General features: G+C 47.0%; 1 protein-coding gene and 1 long non-coding RNA gene across 12 annotated transcripts in view; one reads left to right on the top strand and one right to left on the bottom strand.

Annotated features, from left to right (window-relative positions):
* The window catches only part of LOC106983011 (protoheme IX farnesyltransferase, mitochondrial), a 136365-nt gene extending 123959 nt beyond the window's left edge, over positions 1–12406 (bottom strand). The window contains exons 1-3 of the mRNA XM_027047284.2: positions 12244–12406; positions 7005–7138; positions 4726–5047 (exon numbers count right to left, since the gene is read on the bottom strand). Coding sequence (XP_026903085.1) covers positions 4726–5047; positions 7005–7138; positions 12244–12286 — 499 coding nt within the window. The 5' untranslated portion in view covers positions 12287–12406. The remainder of the gene's footprint in view (positions 1–4725; positions 5048–7004; positions 7139–12243) is intronic.
* An 85-nt stretch (positions 12407–12491) lies between these two features.
* Positions 12492–17597, top strand: part of LOC106983012 (uncharacterized) — a 229432-nt gene continuing 224326 nt past the window's right edge. For all 11 annotated transcript variants that reach the window (XR_008294306.1, XR_008294304.1, XR_008294305.1 and 8 more), the window contains exon 1: positions 12492–12861. This is a non-coding gene — a long non-coding RNA (uncharacterized LOC106983012). The remainder of the gene's footprint in view (positions 12862–17597) is intronic.

The raw sequence follows: 17597 nt of genomic DNA, 5'->3' as shown, positions 1-17597 counted from the left end.
CAAAACACTCATCCTATAAACAGACTCACACAAATTATCCAAAGACTTATGAACATAAAAATTAACCACAGGGGTGCCTGCGTGGCTCAGTTAGTTGAGCGTCCAATTCTGGATTTCCACTCAGAATCTCATGGTCCTGATCTCGTGTCATGGTTCATGGGATCGAGCCCCACGTCAGGCTCTGCACTGACAGTGTGGAGCCTGCTTGGGATGCTCTCGTCCTCTCTCTCTATCCCTCCCCCTGCTCACACGTGTGCATGCTCTGTCTCTCAAAATAAATAAACACTAAAAAAAAAGTTAGCAACAGATTTGCTTTTAATAGAAAAAACTGGAAACACCCTACATGTTTATTGGTAGAGGGTTAGTTAAGCAAATAATGGCAGTTCTGCATAATGGAATAGCAGGCAGCAATAAATACTTTGAGTGAAAGCTACAAAGCTAAGAGAAAGTGGCAAGTTGCAGAACTGTGTGTATGTGTGTATGTGTGATGATCCTATTTCCATAAAATGTACAACGATAGGGCCACCTGGGTGGCTAGTCAGTTAAGCATCCGACTTCAACTCTGGTCACGATCTCGCGATTCGTTGAGTTCAAGCCCCGTGTCAGGCTCTGTGCTGACAGCTCAGAGCCTGGAGCCTGCTTCAGATTCCACGTCTCCCTGTCTCTCTGCCTCTCTCCTGCTCGCACTCTGTTTCTCTCTCTCAAAAATAAATAAACATTAAAAAAAATTTTTTTAGGGGCGCCTGGGTGGCTCAGTCGGTTGGGCGTCTGACTTCGGCTCAGGTCATGATCTCGCGGTCCATGAGTTCGAGCCCCGCGTCAGGCTCTGTGTTGACAGCTCAGAGCCTGGAGCCTGTTTCAGATTCTGTGTCTCCCTCTCTCTCTGACCTTTCCCCATTCATGCTCTGTCTCTCTCTCTGTCTCAAAAATGAATAAACGTTAAAAAAAAAAAAAAAATTAAAAAAAAATTTTTTTTTAAATGTACAACCATACCTATCAGTTCAGATCTGCATACTTGTACACACACAGGAGGCTACATTCCAAGCAGGGGTTTTATCTAGAGTGGACTAAATGGGTACTTTTTCAGTTTTAGATACATGCTTCTGTATTATTTGAATTTCTGTTGTAATAAGCTTGTAATAGCTGAGAAATAATTAAGCCACTTAAAAAAAACACGAGACAAAACACAAAGTGACTGTATGTTCCTCCAGAGAACTTTCCAGAACTTCCCGCAGCTGAGATACAGGAGCTAAATTCCTTAGCGTGAAATGCATGCCAATATGGCAACATGGCCCCGCCTAACTCTTCAAACTTTCAGTGAATGTCTCTTCTGTGTCACATACGAATTGTACTGCATTCCTCATAATATCCCCAGTTTTCAGAATATTCCAGGATGTACCCAACTTCTTTGCCTTTGCAAGGCCTTCTCCCTCTGTTTATAATCCTTGGCCTTCAGTATCTCTTAAACACCCCTTCACTTCAACTCCCTTCACAGGCAGAAACAATCCCTCCTCTGGGTCCCCCCTCTGCCTTAGGACACAGCTCCATTAACATTATAATACAGCACCCATTACTACAGATTTCTCTAAGCATGGGTACAGTAAAAATAACAGAATTAACAATTGCTAATTAAGTGCCTAAAAGGTGTTGGGCATGCTGGTCTCATTTAATCCTCATGATGAGGCTATAAAGTGAGTACCAGTCTCTCCATTTTACAGGTAAAGAAACTATGGCGTTCCAAGGTGAAGTCAATTACCCAAGGTCACAAAGGTCACCAAAAGTTCTGGGTTCGAAACGCAGATGTATCTGACCACCGTGGTTTTATTTTTATACACGTGCAGACCTACAAAAGCTCCCCCACCAGACTATCAGCTTCTCTGTGAGGACAGATGTCCTGTATCTCTGTATCTTTAGCAGCTAGCGCAAAGGTACATGGCAGATGCCCCGCAAATACCGAAGGAGAGGCAGGCTCTTAGTATTAGCACCATCGAGTTCCACCCCCTTGATGGTGCAGGAGTCCCCACTCCGACTTCTCTCACACATGATCTGCTTCCGTGTGGATGGTTCCAAGGACGAGGACCGCCGCCTTTTGAGGCAGCCCGTTTCACACCCAATCGTTCTCCTGCGAGCTCTCCCTCACGCTGCTGGCATGTGCAGTCCCTCCGTTCCGCCCTCTCAACTGTAAATCAGCAGCACTGCTCCTTTAAATCAAAGGCACTACAGATATTGGAAGGCACTGGATAGGCGTCTTCATTCTCCTTTCTCTCATCCGCTTTCTCCTTCCTCCCTTCTCTCTCCCAAGAAAAACCACCCCGTGCCCCAAGTGACAGGGTTTCCAGCCCCCCTCTTCCTTGCACTTGCCTTCCTCTGGACAAGTTCAATTTGTTAATTTCCCTCCTACAATCAAGTCCTTATAAATGAGAAGCACTGTACGCAGAGAGCTACGTACTCAACAAGATGGCACGACGTCTGCCCGCAGACATCTTAGGGGAAATCTAACATACATTAAATAGACAAGCAGACGTCTACCTGTAATCATTTGGAAACTAACCTTCAAGGTGCTCCCATGCATCGGGCATGCTGTTGGGTACTCTGAATGCACCATGTGATTTAACTCTGATGATCATGGTTCCTGCTCTACACGAAGAAGTCTCAACAAGGCTGAGAAATGGCCCAAAGGCTCACTTGACTAGTAAATGACCTCGCCAAGATCTGAACGCCACTCTGCTGGACTTCAAAGCCATATTCCAAGTTTTGAGAAGGGAGACTCGGGCCAAGAGCAGGCAAGACAAGGCTTAATGGAAAAGCCTTGAAAGGTGCTAACTGGATACAAGAGGGGCAGGAGGAACGGGTATGGTGGGTATAAGGACCAGCTAACGGGCAGGACAGGGTGGGGGGAAAAAGTCTGCTTATGGGGAAGAGTTTCATCATTCCTCTCAGGTCTGGCAGAGCTGAGACGGGAGGCCATATGGAAGGACTGCAGGCTCTTGGGTAGGATAGGAATACACGAGGGCAGTGTTTTAGGAAAGTGGGTCTGGCAGAAGAAGACAGGCAGAGATCACAGCCAGGAGCTCCTGCAGTAACCGCAGACATCTTATGTTTTGGACCTCAGCTAGGGTGGCAGCTTCAGAAAATCAGATGAGAAATCTCATGGGCGTTACAAAAGACTCCTATGCTAACAGTTGGATGTCAGACTAGAGATGAAGGGAGATTGTGCAGCAAAGACTCAAGAACGATTCTAAGGTTTCCGGTCTGGGGGAAGCAAAGAATGCTGCTATTACTGCCAGAAATGGGACAGAGAGAGAGAGAGAGAGAGAGAGAGAGAGAGAGAGAGAGAAGTGATTTGCAGGATGAGAGGGGGATACTGATGTGGGCACGTTCAGCAATGGTGCACACAACGCAAGAAGTTCTTGCTGGTGGCGGAGGTCAGTTCCGCTGCCTTCAGACTGGGAGGACGCATTTTTGGGGTGACATCCTCATGATCGCTTTTGGGAGTCATTCTTACCATGGCAGCACCGATACGCCACTTATATAAATGACAAAAGCAACCTTCGGTGAAATGTGATGATTCCTTGCTCAGCTTCTGGAAAGCACTAAGGCATGTTTGCGAGGAGGCCCCTGGAATCAGTCTCACTGTTTTAGAGCTACACTGGGTAAGTCTTATGGTGACTCTTCAGCTCTTCCCGTCAAACTCCCTATGCCTACTTTCCATCCCGCACCCCCCGCCCCCCGAAAAAAAGGATTTTCTTTAAGTGACCTCGGTCACTGAGGAAAGAAGTTTGCCTCCTTTCACCTTGGATTTCAGGCTCAACTCTCCTGAAACACACACACCACCACCACCTCGCTTTCCCTGGTTTTCTCTACTCTCAAAAGCCTCTCTGTCTCATCTGTTCGTTTCTCCATTTTGAGTCCATTAACATTACTTCCCACTTCTCTCCTCAAAGAGTACCTGGTTTAACTTTATGTTTCGCCCGTTATACTTCTCCCTATGCTCGTCCAAGAAGAGGAGAGACCGTGTCTTCAAGCTGCAGGATGACCCAGACCCTACCTTCTACACAGGGTTAGCCCACAATAAGCTACTTTTACGCTTAGCTACGAGACGGGATGCCAACAATGAAGCTTCGCCTGACTCACTGGTGGCTGTTGACAACCAACTGACACGATTACGGGTTAATACCCAAGGCGTACGGTAAAATTTGGTACAGTTTGCTAGACTTAGGCAACGAAAATCTGGTTCCAGACCTGTTTCTCAGAGAAGCGCGCTAAATCTCCGCATGCCTGGGACAATCCCAGAGGCCCTACAGGAAGCAAAACCCAGAAGTGAGCTCGGAGTCCTGGTGGCCACCGCAGGTGTGCTGCGTACCAAGCACAGGCGTGCAGGCATTTTCGTTTCCAGGCCTCAACCAGAACTCATTATCCCACTGCAGCTTTGAAGGACAGCAGGTGTAAAAACGCAAAAGATGAGAAATATGCAGGACAGGCATTGTACTTTAATTGCAAGTAAGAGAGAGACTAGTTTTAGTACCACGCGTTTGGTGCAAAACCATTTACAATTCCGTGTAAACGGAGTTTGGAAAACTTGGTTTTAAATCTCAGTTACGCTGAAGAGAGCAAAAACCACCAATGGAGGATCAGCAGTTTGAAGATATCCCTTTGGGGGCGGCGGCATCTGACCACAAGGAAGGCTTTAAGCAAGAATCTGACGATACGGGAAAAGCAATGTACCTGTGAGTTTGATTTTGGACAGCCGAGCCAAGATTCCTGGCAAATCATCCAGATGGAGTTTCATCTCTTTCCACTGCTTTTCCTCCTTGGTCTCTCTTCCCACATCGAGTGAGCCCTCAATTACGGAGGCCGATTCCAGTTCCAGCAGTTCTTTGTCATTGGGCTTTCTGGCTAAAGGTAGGTGGGGGGGTGGAAGAGGTCTCATTGCACAGGTCTCTGCTTTGGCCTGAGCCAGAGAGCTTCTCTCAAGGAAAGGGGACACCGTGGGCTCTGGCTTCCGTTTGACTTGCTGGTTGAGGCTTCTGTTCAGTTGTGTGACATACTAAATAAAAAAAGCACACGTTACTATCAACCCAAGGCCCCAAAGGCTCTTAGACGGCTGTTTAGTAACACCGTCCGTCAGTCTGATACTGGACTTGAGAGATTTTCCTCAACCGTTGGAAACGTATGCTGAATCAATGAATGCTAGAATGTCTTCTACAAGGAAATCTCTATGCTAAGAGGTACAGAGACTATAATGCCTCAGCAGCGATTTTTAATTCTATGGTTTAGAGAGTCCTAGAAATTTAAGTCCTTGAAAGAAAAATTTATTTCTTATTCATACCCTCCAGCATTTTCCTCAACACAGTACTACAAGCTGGAGGTTAAACGTCCAATACGGTGAAAAAGTTTTCTATCGTTGAGAGCCCAAGTCAAACCTACTGTCGACTTTCAATGTTCATAGGCAAACAGAGAGGGGCTCAGCGGTGGGGTAGAATTCAGGACTAAGTGACATTAAAGCGCTGTGTATGTGGGAAGAACACGAGTTGTAGAGTCCAACAATCTCTCCCGCTTATCAGTGAAAAGTAATAACTACTAACATAATAGGGCCCTTTCTGGTTTTACAGAATACATATCTTTACAATTTATAAATTGTGTATCTTATTTAAGCTTCCAAAAGGCTATTTAAGAAAAAGGATCACTGGGGCGCCTGGGTGGCACAGTTGGTTAAGCGTCTGACTTCAGCTCAGATGGTAATCTTGCAGTTCATGAGTTCGAGCCCCACATCGGTCTCTGTGCTAACAGCTCAGAGCCTGGAGCCTGACTCTATGTTTCCCTCTCTCTCTGCCCCTCCCCGACTTGTACTGTCTCTCTCTCTCTCCTCTCTCAAAATTAAATTTAAAAAAAGAAAAAAAAAAGAAAATGGATCATGATCATTATTATCTCTTTCTTTAACTTACAGAAGAGAAAACCAAAGCTCAGAAATAAAGTTACAGAGTCAATGGCGAGTTAGTTGTATGTGTCCCTGATACCTGGACCCACCTATTCTGATAACCAGTTAAGTGATTTTCAGTTACGTCACAAAGACTTGAAATGACATACACTAGTCCTAGAAAGGAATGAAAACTCGTGAATGAACCAGAGTTGTGTTTATATAAAAAAAGGCATTATATACATGCTTCTAAATATCCATTATCCTTGATCCCCAACTTAAGAAATCTAAACATCTCTGGAAATGTAAATCTCTTATCAAAATAACGTTTCATTAAGATTTTGTTACTTTTAAGTTTTAAGGTGGGCATTCTAAGTTAAAAAAGATGAGAGAAGTATCAAATCAGACTTCAGAGGATGAATTTGCTAACTGTTCATACCTGTGTCATAATTATGAGTTTTCAGCTCTCATTTCTCCATTCTGTACTTTTCTATTTGAGAAAATGGCAGATGTCCTCACTGCTAATTAGGAGTAAGTTACCCTGTGGCCCACGAGATCATGGAACCAACCCAGAGGCCCGAGATGTATGAGCAAAGCTCACTATAAAGTCCCTAGCAAATGACAAGATCTCAGTTTGCTTGAGTCTACTCAGAAGTGCCTGAGTTTCAAAGACTTTTGGATGCAAGGCTGATGCGGGAACACAGGTCACACTGGTAAAGAAATTATTTCTACGTTACTGATACATTCACAGAACCTTAAAGAATTTAAAGAGATGTGTGATAATGGTTCAGCTTTTCCTAATTTTACCCTAGGTGAAATATGCCAGAAGTTTCCAATCTTTCTCCAAACTTTATCAATAAGTTCATGATCATACTTTTAGCCTCGGACACCAGGGTTATTCTGGTTTCAATTAATAATCAAAACGAGGAATTCAAGTTTTGGATAAACTCGAGAGGACACTAAATAAAAATATTTTTCAAGTAGCACTTCTTACGGCTCTTCTGATAACAGGAATGTCTCAAATTTCCTCCTACAAAGAAAGAAAATGCAAATAGCAGCAGAGTGGGGGGTGTGCTTCTGAACATACCATGCGCCTGAGGAAGGTAAAGTGTTGAAATGTCATCCACTGCTTACGGACGCTCCTGAAAAGACGGATGAACTCGCGAGGGGATTCCTGCATAGCTCTTCCTTCCAGATACCAGACACATCCTCCCACCCAACCTGTAACACAGAAAAAGGGAAAACAACGCTCCCATGATTAGTGCTCCTCACCAAGTGCTGACGGCACCTACCCGGAAGCCAAGCCGGCCACCGTGGTAAGCAACGCTTGCGTGATGGGTCAGACCTCTGATAGGGTTTGCCAATCACCGCAGTGGTTCACCAAGGTGGCGTAATTCTTCAGCAGGGATGGGAAATTTTCCATTTGGGGATCACTACGCTTTTAGTATATTAAATGCTGAAATGCCCGCACTGTTGATCTTTTTGAGAAAATATAAATAAACAAGTCAGTCACTTTTAAAACAGAGGCACCTGGGTAGTTCAGTTGGTTAAATGTCCGACTCTTGATCTCAGCTCAGGTCAGGATCTCACAGTTCGTGGGATCAAGCCCTGCGTTAGGCTCTGTGCTGACAGTGCAGAGCCTGCTTGTGATTCTCTCTCTCCCCCTTCCTCTCAAAATAAGTAAACTTCAAAGACCATGTTTTAAAATGGCAGAAAATGAGAGACAGTTTTTCTCAGTAACAATAAACTGGTAAATACATTTCAGATTAATATTTTGGCCACATTGGGGAAAACGAATAACCAAAAGGAAGGTGAAACAGTCCTCAGTGAAATGGGGCCTATCAATCATGTCAGAAAGAAGCAAACCAGGGGCGCCTGGCTGGCTCAGTTGGTTGAGTGTCTGACTTCGGTTCAGGTCACGATCTCACAGTTTGTGGGTTCGAGCCCCGCATCGGGCTCTGTGCTGACAGCTCGGAGCCTGGAGCCTGCTGCGGATTCTGTGTCTCCCTCTCTCTCTGTCCCTCCCCGCTCACACTCTGTTTTTCTCCCTCTCAAAAATAAATAAACATTAAAAAATTTTTTTTAATTAAAAAAAAAAAGCAAAACAGCTGTGTCTGAATTTGGCTTTTAATCAAACCATACCTCCTCCCAAATAACAAATCCAATGCTTCTGTGTAAGGCCATGGAAGGGGAGGGTTTATCACTTCCACGACACTAAATATTTCTGGTTCTCCCCCACCTTCACTCATTGCTTCTCAGCTTTTTGTGCCGTCGCGTCTTGCTGTGGGTGGCCAATTCAAGACAACCGTGCCCCACTGCGTATTATCCCTGAGCAAATGCAGTTCTAAGGTAACTTCTAATCTTCAACTCGTCTCTAGGGTCCTCATGCCTCTTCCCACTGCTGTCTCAGTATCTCGACATGGATGAGTTGTAACAGATAGGGTTTCTTCTGGAAGCCCAGGACAGACCTTACTGGCCTAGACGTATGTGTGTAACTCCTTACTCTCCTCTAGGCACACCACACATTTCACAATTTGTCCATCTTTGTCGACGTTTCCCTGCTTTTGGTGTCTTGCCTCTGCTCTCTGCCTGTCAAATTTTCAGAGCCTCTTTTCGACTACTCTGGCACATTAAACTCTTTTCAGTGGCGCTTCTTACCGGAAACTTTCCATGTGTCTCCGCCATCTTATTTGGGGGTTCCTTGACGGCAGGGGTTCCCCTTTACTCACCTCTGCTCCAAGAGCTCAGCAGAGTGCTCTCGATACAATGATGAGATAACATCTGATGACTGGATTTCCTACGTGACCTACGGGGACTGTGGGTAGCAGCATCACTGCCCCTCAGAACACATGGCAATTATCTTAGACTGGAGATGTCATTTCTTCACTGAAATCAGACTCTCCGACCTCAGTGAATTATGAAATACTTATTTCCCATACGTGTGAGTGTGCGTTGCCTGCATATGCGCACAGGAGGGGGAGAGCGACACTGAAATCAGTCCTCTGAAATTTCCTTTCAAATGAGTCCTCTGATAGTCAAGGGCTCGTTTTTTGTTTTTTAATTGGATGGTGTATAATTTTCCTTTTATTGCCTTGATACTGTTCTTTGGGAAGATAAAGGACTTAAAATTTTTTTTTTAATGTTTATTTTTGAGAGAGAGACACAGAGACAGAACAGGAGCGGGGGAGGGGCAGAGAGCGAGGGAGATACAGAATCAGAAGGAGGCTCCAGGCTCTGAGCTGTCAGCACAGAGCCCGACACGGGGCTCAAACTCACGAACCACGAGATCATGACCTGAGCTGAAGTCAGACACTTAACCGACTGAGCCACCCAGGCGCCCCGGAAAGATAGGATTTTAAAACCAGTTCTGAGGTCATTTGGTCCAATGATAGGTACAAGTTGCTGGGAAGGAAAGAACCATCCTGGAAAATATCTCTCAAGGTTAAGTGTGTCAAACCTAGATTTTCCAGAATAGTAGTAAGAAAAAAAAAAAACAGCTAGGAAACCTCACATTTAAACGATGAAAACACTTCATTCGGTCAAAACGTGTTGTATTTCTATGCATCAGTGCCTAGAGACTGAAAGACATTTCAGCCCTACTTAAGCAAATATAGGTTTGAAGGCCCACAGAGCTTACGATACTTAACATTAAAAATCTGCAAAGACGTACCCATATCCACTATTCACACCAATACTGAGTCACGACGGTAGAGCTTTTATTTTTGTGGGGAGGGAGAGAGGGAGAGGGAGAGGGAGAGGGAGAGAGAGAGAGAGAGAGCAGGTCCGTGCGCGCACGAGGCTGGGGGTGGGGTGGTGGAGAGAGAGAACCTTAAGCAGGCTCCGCGTTCAGCACAGAACCTGACACCGGGCTCGATCCCACAACCGTGAGATCATGACCTTAGCTAAAATCAAGAGTCAGACGCCCAACCGACTGAGTCACCCAGGCGCTCCCATGATGGTAGAGCTTTTAAAATGTGGTGCACACACACACGCGTAACTGAAAGGTCCTGAATTTCTTGTAATGGCTACAAAACACTTTGAATTTTCAGAAGCAAAAGCAGACATAACCATTAGATGCCTAATATAATCCCACTCTACCTTTCTGCCACCCTTTCCAACCACGTTGCTTCCATGTATCAGGCTCTCGTAACGACCTTCCAACTGGAACATTAGCAGGTTGTATACTTCTTCCTGGCAGATTTTCTGGCAACTGTGTTCACGGGCTCAGGAAGCTAAACTGTCTATTAATTCCTCTCATACCAGCTTTGAAAAGACTGAGCCAGCAACAAAGCATGGGAACCACACGCGGCCCACTTACGGGAACTGGGGAGCTGTGAGCAGTTAAGGGAGCTTGTTCTCTAAGAAGCGGAAAGTACAGAACTGACAGGCAGAGAAGCAGCCAGTTGGAGGAATGCACACTGGAAAACCTCCGTGCAGAGGTGACAATTCAAACACGCGGAAAGGAGGAGCTCTCTGAGAATGAGCGCCTGGGGTCAGGATCAAAGAACGCTCACGGTCAGGGAGGACAGAAAAAAAGAATCACGGACCTCGTAAGAAAACTTTTCATTACGAAAAATTTCCATCACACGCAATTACGTAAGAACACAGTGAGCTCCCACTACGTACTCCCCAGCTTTAACAATTACTACAACCATGGCCCATCTGGTTTCGTCTACACTTCCTCTCGCTTCCCCGTGCCTCCTCCCTTCTTTCTGAACCAGAAGGGACCTTTGAGATCATCTGGTCCAACTGCCTCCCTCGTTTTATAGATGTGTAAACTCAATTCCAGAGAACACAAATGATATGCCCTGAGATTACACAGCCAAGAGAGACCCATAAAATAATCTGGTTATTTTAACGTGTAATATTTCAAGTCAGTGTTTGTTATTTTATCAAGAGAAAGAAAGGAATTTCATAGAGCTGCTGTGCTCCACATTGCTGGGTGCTGCAGGGAGCTTGTGACAGGTGACGCCTAAAAAACGGTTCTGGGATTTGACCAGAAGGGAGTCCCCGGCCTCTCCTACCTACCTCCAATATGGACCTCGAACAACACATTCCTCAGCCGTTGGTTCTCATCAAAACTACTGGGGGGTGGGGGGGTACAAAACAGTTCCCAGCCTCCTCTTTAACAGTTCTTTAGTGGGGCGCCTGGGTGGCTCGGTCGGTTAAGCGTCCGACTTCGGCTCAGGTCATGATCTCACGGTCCGTGAGTTCGAGCCCCGCGTCGGGCTCTGTGCTGACCGCTCAGAGCCTGGAGCCTGTTTCAGATTCTGTGTCTCCCTCTCTCTCTGCCCCTCCCCTGTTCATGCTCTGTCTCTCTCTGTCTCAAAAATAAATAAACGTTAAAAAAAAATTAAAAAAAACCAAACAGTTCTTTAGTATCTCCATAACGAATGAACAAACACCACGCATTGACAAACAAATACTGAGAGCCAACAATACACACGGGGGACCGTTCTGGGCCCTGGGGGCCCACAGATGAGCCAGAAGAGAAACTGTCCCTAACTTTCACAGGGTTAACAGTCTAGTTGGGAGAAACACACAATAAGCCTGTATGTAAATGAACAATTACAGATTGTGCTAACCGTGGGGAGAGAAATAGGAGGGATGTGAGAAGAGAGGGGCGGCGGGGGTGGGTGGGCTCCACCTTAAACAGGGTGGTCGGGGTAGGCATCTCTGAAAAGGTGGCACTTGAGCCCAGACGGGGCAAAGGGCCACGGGGGCGCAGACCGCCTTCAACATAGAGTTGTTACAGGTCTTTCAAGTGGGAGGATGGCCATCAGAGGCCACCGCCGATGGTGGAAAGCCAAAAGTTTGAGCGGGGCGGTGCTCCGCCCTCCGTGGTTGTCACCATCTGTGTCGCTTCATCCCGACAACGTTATCTTCGCTGTCATCACAACCCTTTCTATGGGAACAAGGCTTCCGAACGACGGCAAGGCGCTCGCCCGTCCTCACCAGGGGAGCTGACAAGTCACACCTGCAACTAGGAACGGAGGCTCTGAGCAGCCAGGAGGCTCGTGCGGCCCCAAGGTTCTCCTCCGTCCTCCCGCGCAGCCTCCGCTCGGAAAACCGAAAGCAGTCCCAGACACCAGACCCCCGGGGGAGGGGGACGGAGGCGGCGTGGACCCCCGGGGCCACAGCACGACGCTGGACCCTCGCTCCCCGGCCTCTTCACTGCAGGCTGCTCCAAAGCTCACTTCCCCCCACCGGTACCCAGCCGACCTCGCCAAGGGCTCCCAAGGTTGCAGCCGGCCGGAACCGCGGCGCTGCACGTGGCAAAAAGATGAGAATTTTCCCACAGTCGCGGCCAAGGGCGGGCGCCGTACCTGTCAGGAGGCGTGAGGAGAGAGTGTGCGGGGATGCGGCCATACCGCACGAGTCCGGCCGCTCCCCGGGGTCCCCCGTGTCCTCTCTCCTCACCGGCTGCTGGGCGCCGCCATCTTCCTTCCCCGCCCCCGTGGGAGGAGAGCCGCTTCCTGTGCGTCACTTCCGGAGGGCGGGACGCGGCGAGACAGGGCCGTGGCTGCAGGTGTTTTCGCGGGTTGGGCGGGAGCGTGTAGAGTTGGGAGATCGGAGGCCTGAGGTCCTTTCGAGAAACGCGAGGAACACGGAACGGCCAAGGCTTCCGGGGAGGAGAGGACGGCGGCCCCGCACCTTTGTTTCCAGAGGTTTCCAGGCGTTTTCTGGCCGGATCCCAGGGCCTCGTGCGATGGGCCGGGCTGGACACCGCACGCTTCAAAGTCACGTTTGGGATGCTTCTTGCTGACTGTACCTTCAAGAGGAACTGGTTCTTGGAACGATGCCTCCGTCTTCCAATCTGACCAGTTGCAGCTTACCGTGTTAGCTATCAAGTGGGAAGACCGGTGAACTCAAGGTTGCTTGTCGGACCTGAGCCACACCAGGGAATGCAATCACCAGAGCATCTCAGGATGTAGAAGGTGCGTGTGGGACTTGACCTCGGGCTCTGGTGGGAGGGCTGCATTCGCGTCCTCACTTCACCTCCTGCCCTTCTGACCCGCTGGAGCAAATTACAGAAGCCCTCTGAACCTCACTTAGGAGTAATAACATATATTTCGTAAGAGGGTCCCAAGAATTAAATATTACGTCTTTCTAAGGGGGAAACAGACGCCCACTACGGATAGGTTCTAATAATGACCATTGGTGTTGTGATTACCAGAGCAGATCTTAGAAGCCCTCCCTTCCTCTGTTGTTCTCTTATTTTTTTTTCCTTAATGTTGGAGTTCCCCAAGTAAAAGGACTGAAGAAAAAAGATTCAGCTTTTGAAAAAGAGGAGAGAAATAGGGAGCTGGGTACCATAAGGGCAATTTCTGGCTGTCTTCCATGGTAGCTAATATTGCTAGACGCAGGATACTGAAAATACGATTCTTCTGAGCTGTAGAAGCTTGCCCTGTACCAGTGGGGGTGGGAGAGGGTGTCAGTTAACGGGTTCAGTGTGATGGGGTAATTTAGAAGATGTTGCAGAAATACAGATGAGATAGCAATTCTAATTGGGTCAGGGAAGGCCTCAGAGATTTGAACTGTACTTAGAGGAACAGATTTTTTCCTGCATGCAAGGGAAAGAACACTCCATAAAGAGAAAAACAGTATCTAATACTATCTTAAAAGTTTTCACACTCCTTATACTTCATCATACGCTTTTATAAACATTTGACGTTTATATCCATAGCATTTTAAGGTTCAGGGTTTTAAGTCATCTTCCCACAGTCACCGAGCTACTGAGTTCCAGAACCAAGACTGGAACCCCTGACACCTGCTACAGTGTTATTTCCACCATACCATACAGCCTTATTCACCAAGCATCTTGAAATGTCACAGCTTCTGAGATTTATAAAGCACTCTATTTCAACCTTGGCTGTCCGTCACAGTCACCCAAAGGGCTTTAAAAATTACGGATGCCTGAACCACTTCCAGACCAATTAAATCAGAAAGGGTGTGGAATGGAAGGACGAGACCTGTAATTTTCTTTTTAAGCACCACAGGTGATTTTCGTACACAAAACTGAGAATTACTGCGTTTCAGCCTCTTTTTTTTTTTTTCACTCGATGACACAGCTATGTCTAAAAGATTGGTTAACATGAATGTTATATTTCATACACTCAGAAAATTGGAATTCCCAAGTGCTCTTGGCTTATGATAATCGAAGCGTTTAATAGACATGTACCTTTTTGGGCAACAGATTTTTCCTTCGTTGTAAATCCTTTCTAAAAACGGGGGCAAGGTATGATTAAGTACATGAATTAATGCATAGGTTCTTACTTATTGGGAGAAACCAGAGTGAAATGTGAGAAATGCGTAAATGATGAATACTTCCTGGCGTGATCGGTCAGGAAGAACATTCCCCTGTCTTGTGATTGTGATTAAGTTAGCCCACGTCAATAGTCTCAAAGCATATTCTTCCTGAAAAGTCATCCTTGGAGGTACTTCTGGAAAGAACAGGGTTCCGTGGCTGCATATAATGCCCATAGCTGCAAGGGAAGCTGTGACTAGCTTAATTATGCCAGTCACAGTTCATCACTGTGGACCTAGCCATCTTGCTGTCACAAATCATATTAAAGTGACATTAAAACTGAGGAAGAAGTAGGAAGTGGATTTGGGGTAAGCATCTAGAAGTCTGCCACAATTTTGTTGAACCCTGTTGTTTCTAAACATTTTGAATGCAACCCATTTTGTGAAATACCATGAAAACTTGGAAAATGCTAGCCTTACACACACACACACACACACACACACACACACACACACACTGTTTAGGAGATTGCAACATATTTGTACTGACGATTTTTACTTAGTCTTAGGTGAATCAGACTTCCTGATTTGGAACCATCTTGTTTCATTAGACTTCTTTTTCCTGGACAGGTTTCTTTGGGAAAAGACATATACGAACCCCTGCCCTTTGCAATGTGTTTTTAATGTAGGTCGATAGGACTTGCAGGGAGTAGGTAGGCCTCGAACATCTGTGTAGCTCGACCTTTCCAATTCATAGATTTGGAAAGTGAGGTCTAGGGAGGTTAATTTACTCTAAGTGAGAGAACTTCCTCTCTAGACGTGCAGGTCAACATTTTTCCATCTCATTAGAAATAAAACCTTGGTGTGCAAGCATGATTTGTTCCAGACACATGCTTGCAATCCAAAGCACTCGTATATCAAAGCGAATTTCAACAACCTTTGGCTCAGTGGCGATCATGTGACATTCAGCGTCAGATACGGCTCACATTGCAAGACATCACTCGTTTATCAAGTTAAAATTTATTAGACGTGTTTGCTCGTCTTGCAGAACACTCGCAGAACAAGTTACTTGCAATCCAGGGTTTTACTTGTCTATTGTCATTCTTGCCCTTTACTCCACCTGTAATGTTTTCACTAATGAAATGCTGGAAGGTGTGGATGTTACCCGGCATGCTGCTGAGAGTCGAGCTTTTGGAAGGATGGTCAAAGAGATTAAAAGACTGGGTTTTGTCTTCACGTCTTCTCCTTGGGTTCAGTCTTTTGAGATTTCTGGTCTTCGGTTTTCTTCTCTTGGAATATACTATCACTTCCTGTCACCTTTGATGGTTCTTCTGATCCCATGATCTTGGAGGATGAGACAGGCCTAGGTGTATTCCTTGCCTGAGACAGCTCTCCTGCTTTGAAAGGGACTCAGACTCATTCTAGTCATCTGGGCTCCCACCTGGTCTGGTGCTGCTCACCAGAGTTAGGGTTTCCCCATAACTGTGTGTGTCCAGAGCCTTACTCAATAATCAACAGTGGCTTGGGGTGCCTGGGTGGCTCAGTTAAGTGTCCGGCTTTTAGTTTAGGTCATGATCTCACAGTTTGTGGGTTCGAGCCCCGCGTCAGGCTCCGTGCTGACAGCTCAGAGCCTGGAGCCTGCTTCGGATTCTGTGTCTCCCTCTCTGTGTCTCTCAAAAATAAATAAACATTAGGGGCACCTAGGTGGCTTAGTCAGTTAAGTGTCCACCTTCGGCTCAGGTGGTGATCTCTGCAGCTCGTGAGTTCGAGCCCCGCATCAGGCTCTGTGCTGACAGCTTGGAGCCTGGAGCCTGCTTCAGATTCTCTGTCTCCCTGTCTCTCTCTGCCCCTCCCCCACTCATGCTTGCTCACTCTCAAAAAAAAAATGTTTTTTTAACTTTAAATAAATGAACATGTAAAAATTGCTTAAAAATAATAATGAACAGTAGCTTTTATCAGCCTTTATCCTCTTTTGGAGGCTTAGGAAAGGTAATCTGCTACAACAGGAGACAACTCAGGTGTGAGGAGGTGTGGCTATCTCAGGATTCTGCCCCTGGCTGTCTGTCTCTTCAGGACAGCCCTACTGAGTCAGGGCCAGTCAGGAGAGAGGACTCACACCCATCCTTTGAACAGGAAATTTAACATACAGATGCACATGTACAGAATTGGTGACTGAGCAATCGGGAGGGTAAAGAGGGATCTGTGAGGCGTCGGAGAGGTAGCACCTGCCGGAAGCAGGTATCACCTGTCTGGCTGGGAGAAGAAAAGGGAGAGGTCGGGATTGTTACAGTTTGAGACTTAGGGGAACAGGGCTGCTCGGGTCTCCAAGGGGGACCTGACCTGGCTGGTTCTTGAAGTGTCAGAGAAGCCACACACCAGGCCCGTCGACTGCTGGCGAGGATAGGCATGGGAGGGAGAGGCACCCGAGCTGCAGGCAGCCCAGCAGCAGGTGGGAAGAGGGGGCCCCTTCTCCCAGTCCCAGCCGCGCAGCACTGCTGCCCCTTATTGGCAAAGCCACGCCGTGAGCCCGCAGGTGTGGGGCGTGCCGGCTCCCAGCTCCAGCAGGGCTGAGGCACGGGACACAAGCTAGATTTGGAGCCGGGGCAGATAAACCCCCCAGAGTTCTTGTCGGAACAGATGTCCTCCCCTCCCTGTACGGATTAGAGCTTAAAGAACAGCCTCCTGTGAGCTTCGAACAGCTCACATCAGTCCCCCACATCTGCTGATAGTTCCTCCAGGGTAACTGACCACATCAGGATCTGATCGAGGCCAAGATCATGCCAATCAGATAGGACACCTCAGCTGTAACCTGCCGGCTGCTCTTTTCCCCCTCAGCTCCCCGGGGCTTGGTTCCACACGTGGTATCTTGGTATACCGGGAGTGGAAAAGTTCCGCTCCACAGTGCAGAAAAAGGGAAAAAAAAAAACAAACAGGAAGATGTACTATAGGAAATTCTACTCACTGCCATGGCCTTCTGCCTTCTTTAATAGTGGCCTCATTTTGTTGAGGGAAACAGTGTGCCCAGCCCCAGGAGGTGAATCATGATCGCCTTAGGTCCATCAGATTTACCTCATTCGCATTTCCCAGAGTTTCTTCCCTCCAGAGATGGCCACGTTACACAGCCTGGCTAAAGAAATAGGAGAAACCTGCCCACAAGGTTTCTGGAAATAATTCTGTTTACTGCTTAAAAAAAAAAAAAAAAAAGGCAGGCATGCAGAAGAAGGTGCTTTCTTGATCTTTCCATTTTATACTCAGGAAGCAGGGCTGAAGAGTGTGATTCCCGGAGCCAAGGCAGCCATGTTGCGACTAAGAAGAGACCAGCAGAGGTCGGCAGGGTGTAAGAGAGAGAATAGAGCCCAGTTTCTGGATGAAATTGTTGAGTCACTGCAGCAAGGCTGTAAGGTCTATCTGCAGACTTCTTTCTCCAGGCGTG

This window comes from Acinonyx jubatus, chromosome E1 (assembly GCF_027475565.1).
Source record: "Acinonyx jubatus isolate Ajub_Pintada_27869175 chromosome E1, VMU_Ajub_asm_v1.0, whole genome shotgun sequence".
Taxonomy (NCBI): Eukaryota; Metazoa; Chordata; class Mammalia; order Carnivora; family Felidae; genus Acinonyx; species Acinonyx jubatus.
The sequence above is the reverse complement of the archived record's forward strand: the minus strand, read 5'-3'. Positions and strand labels throughout refer to the sequence as shown.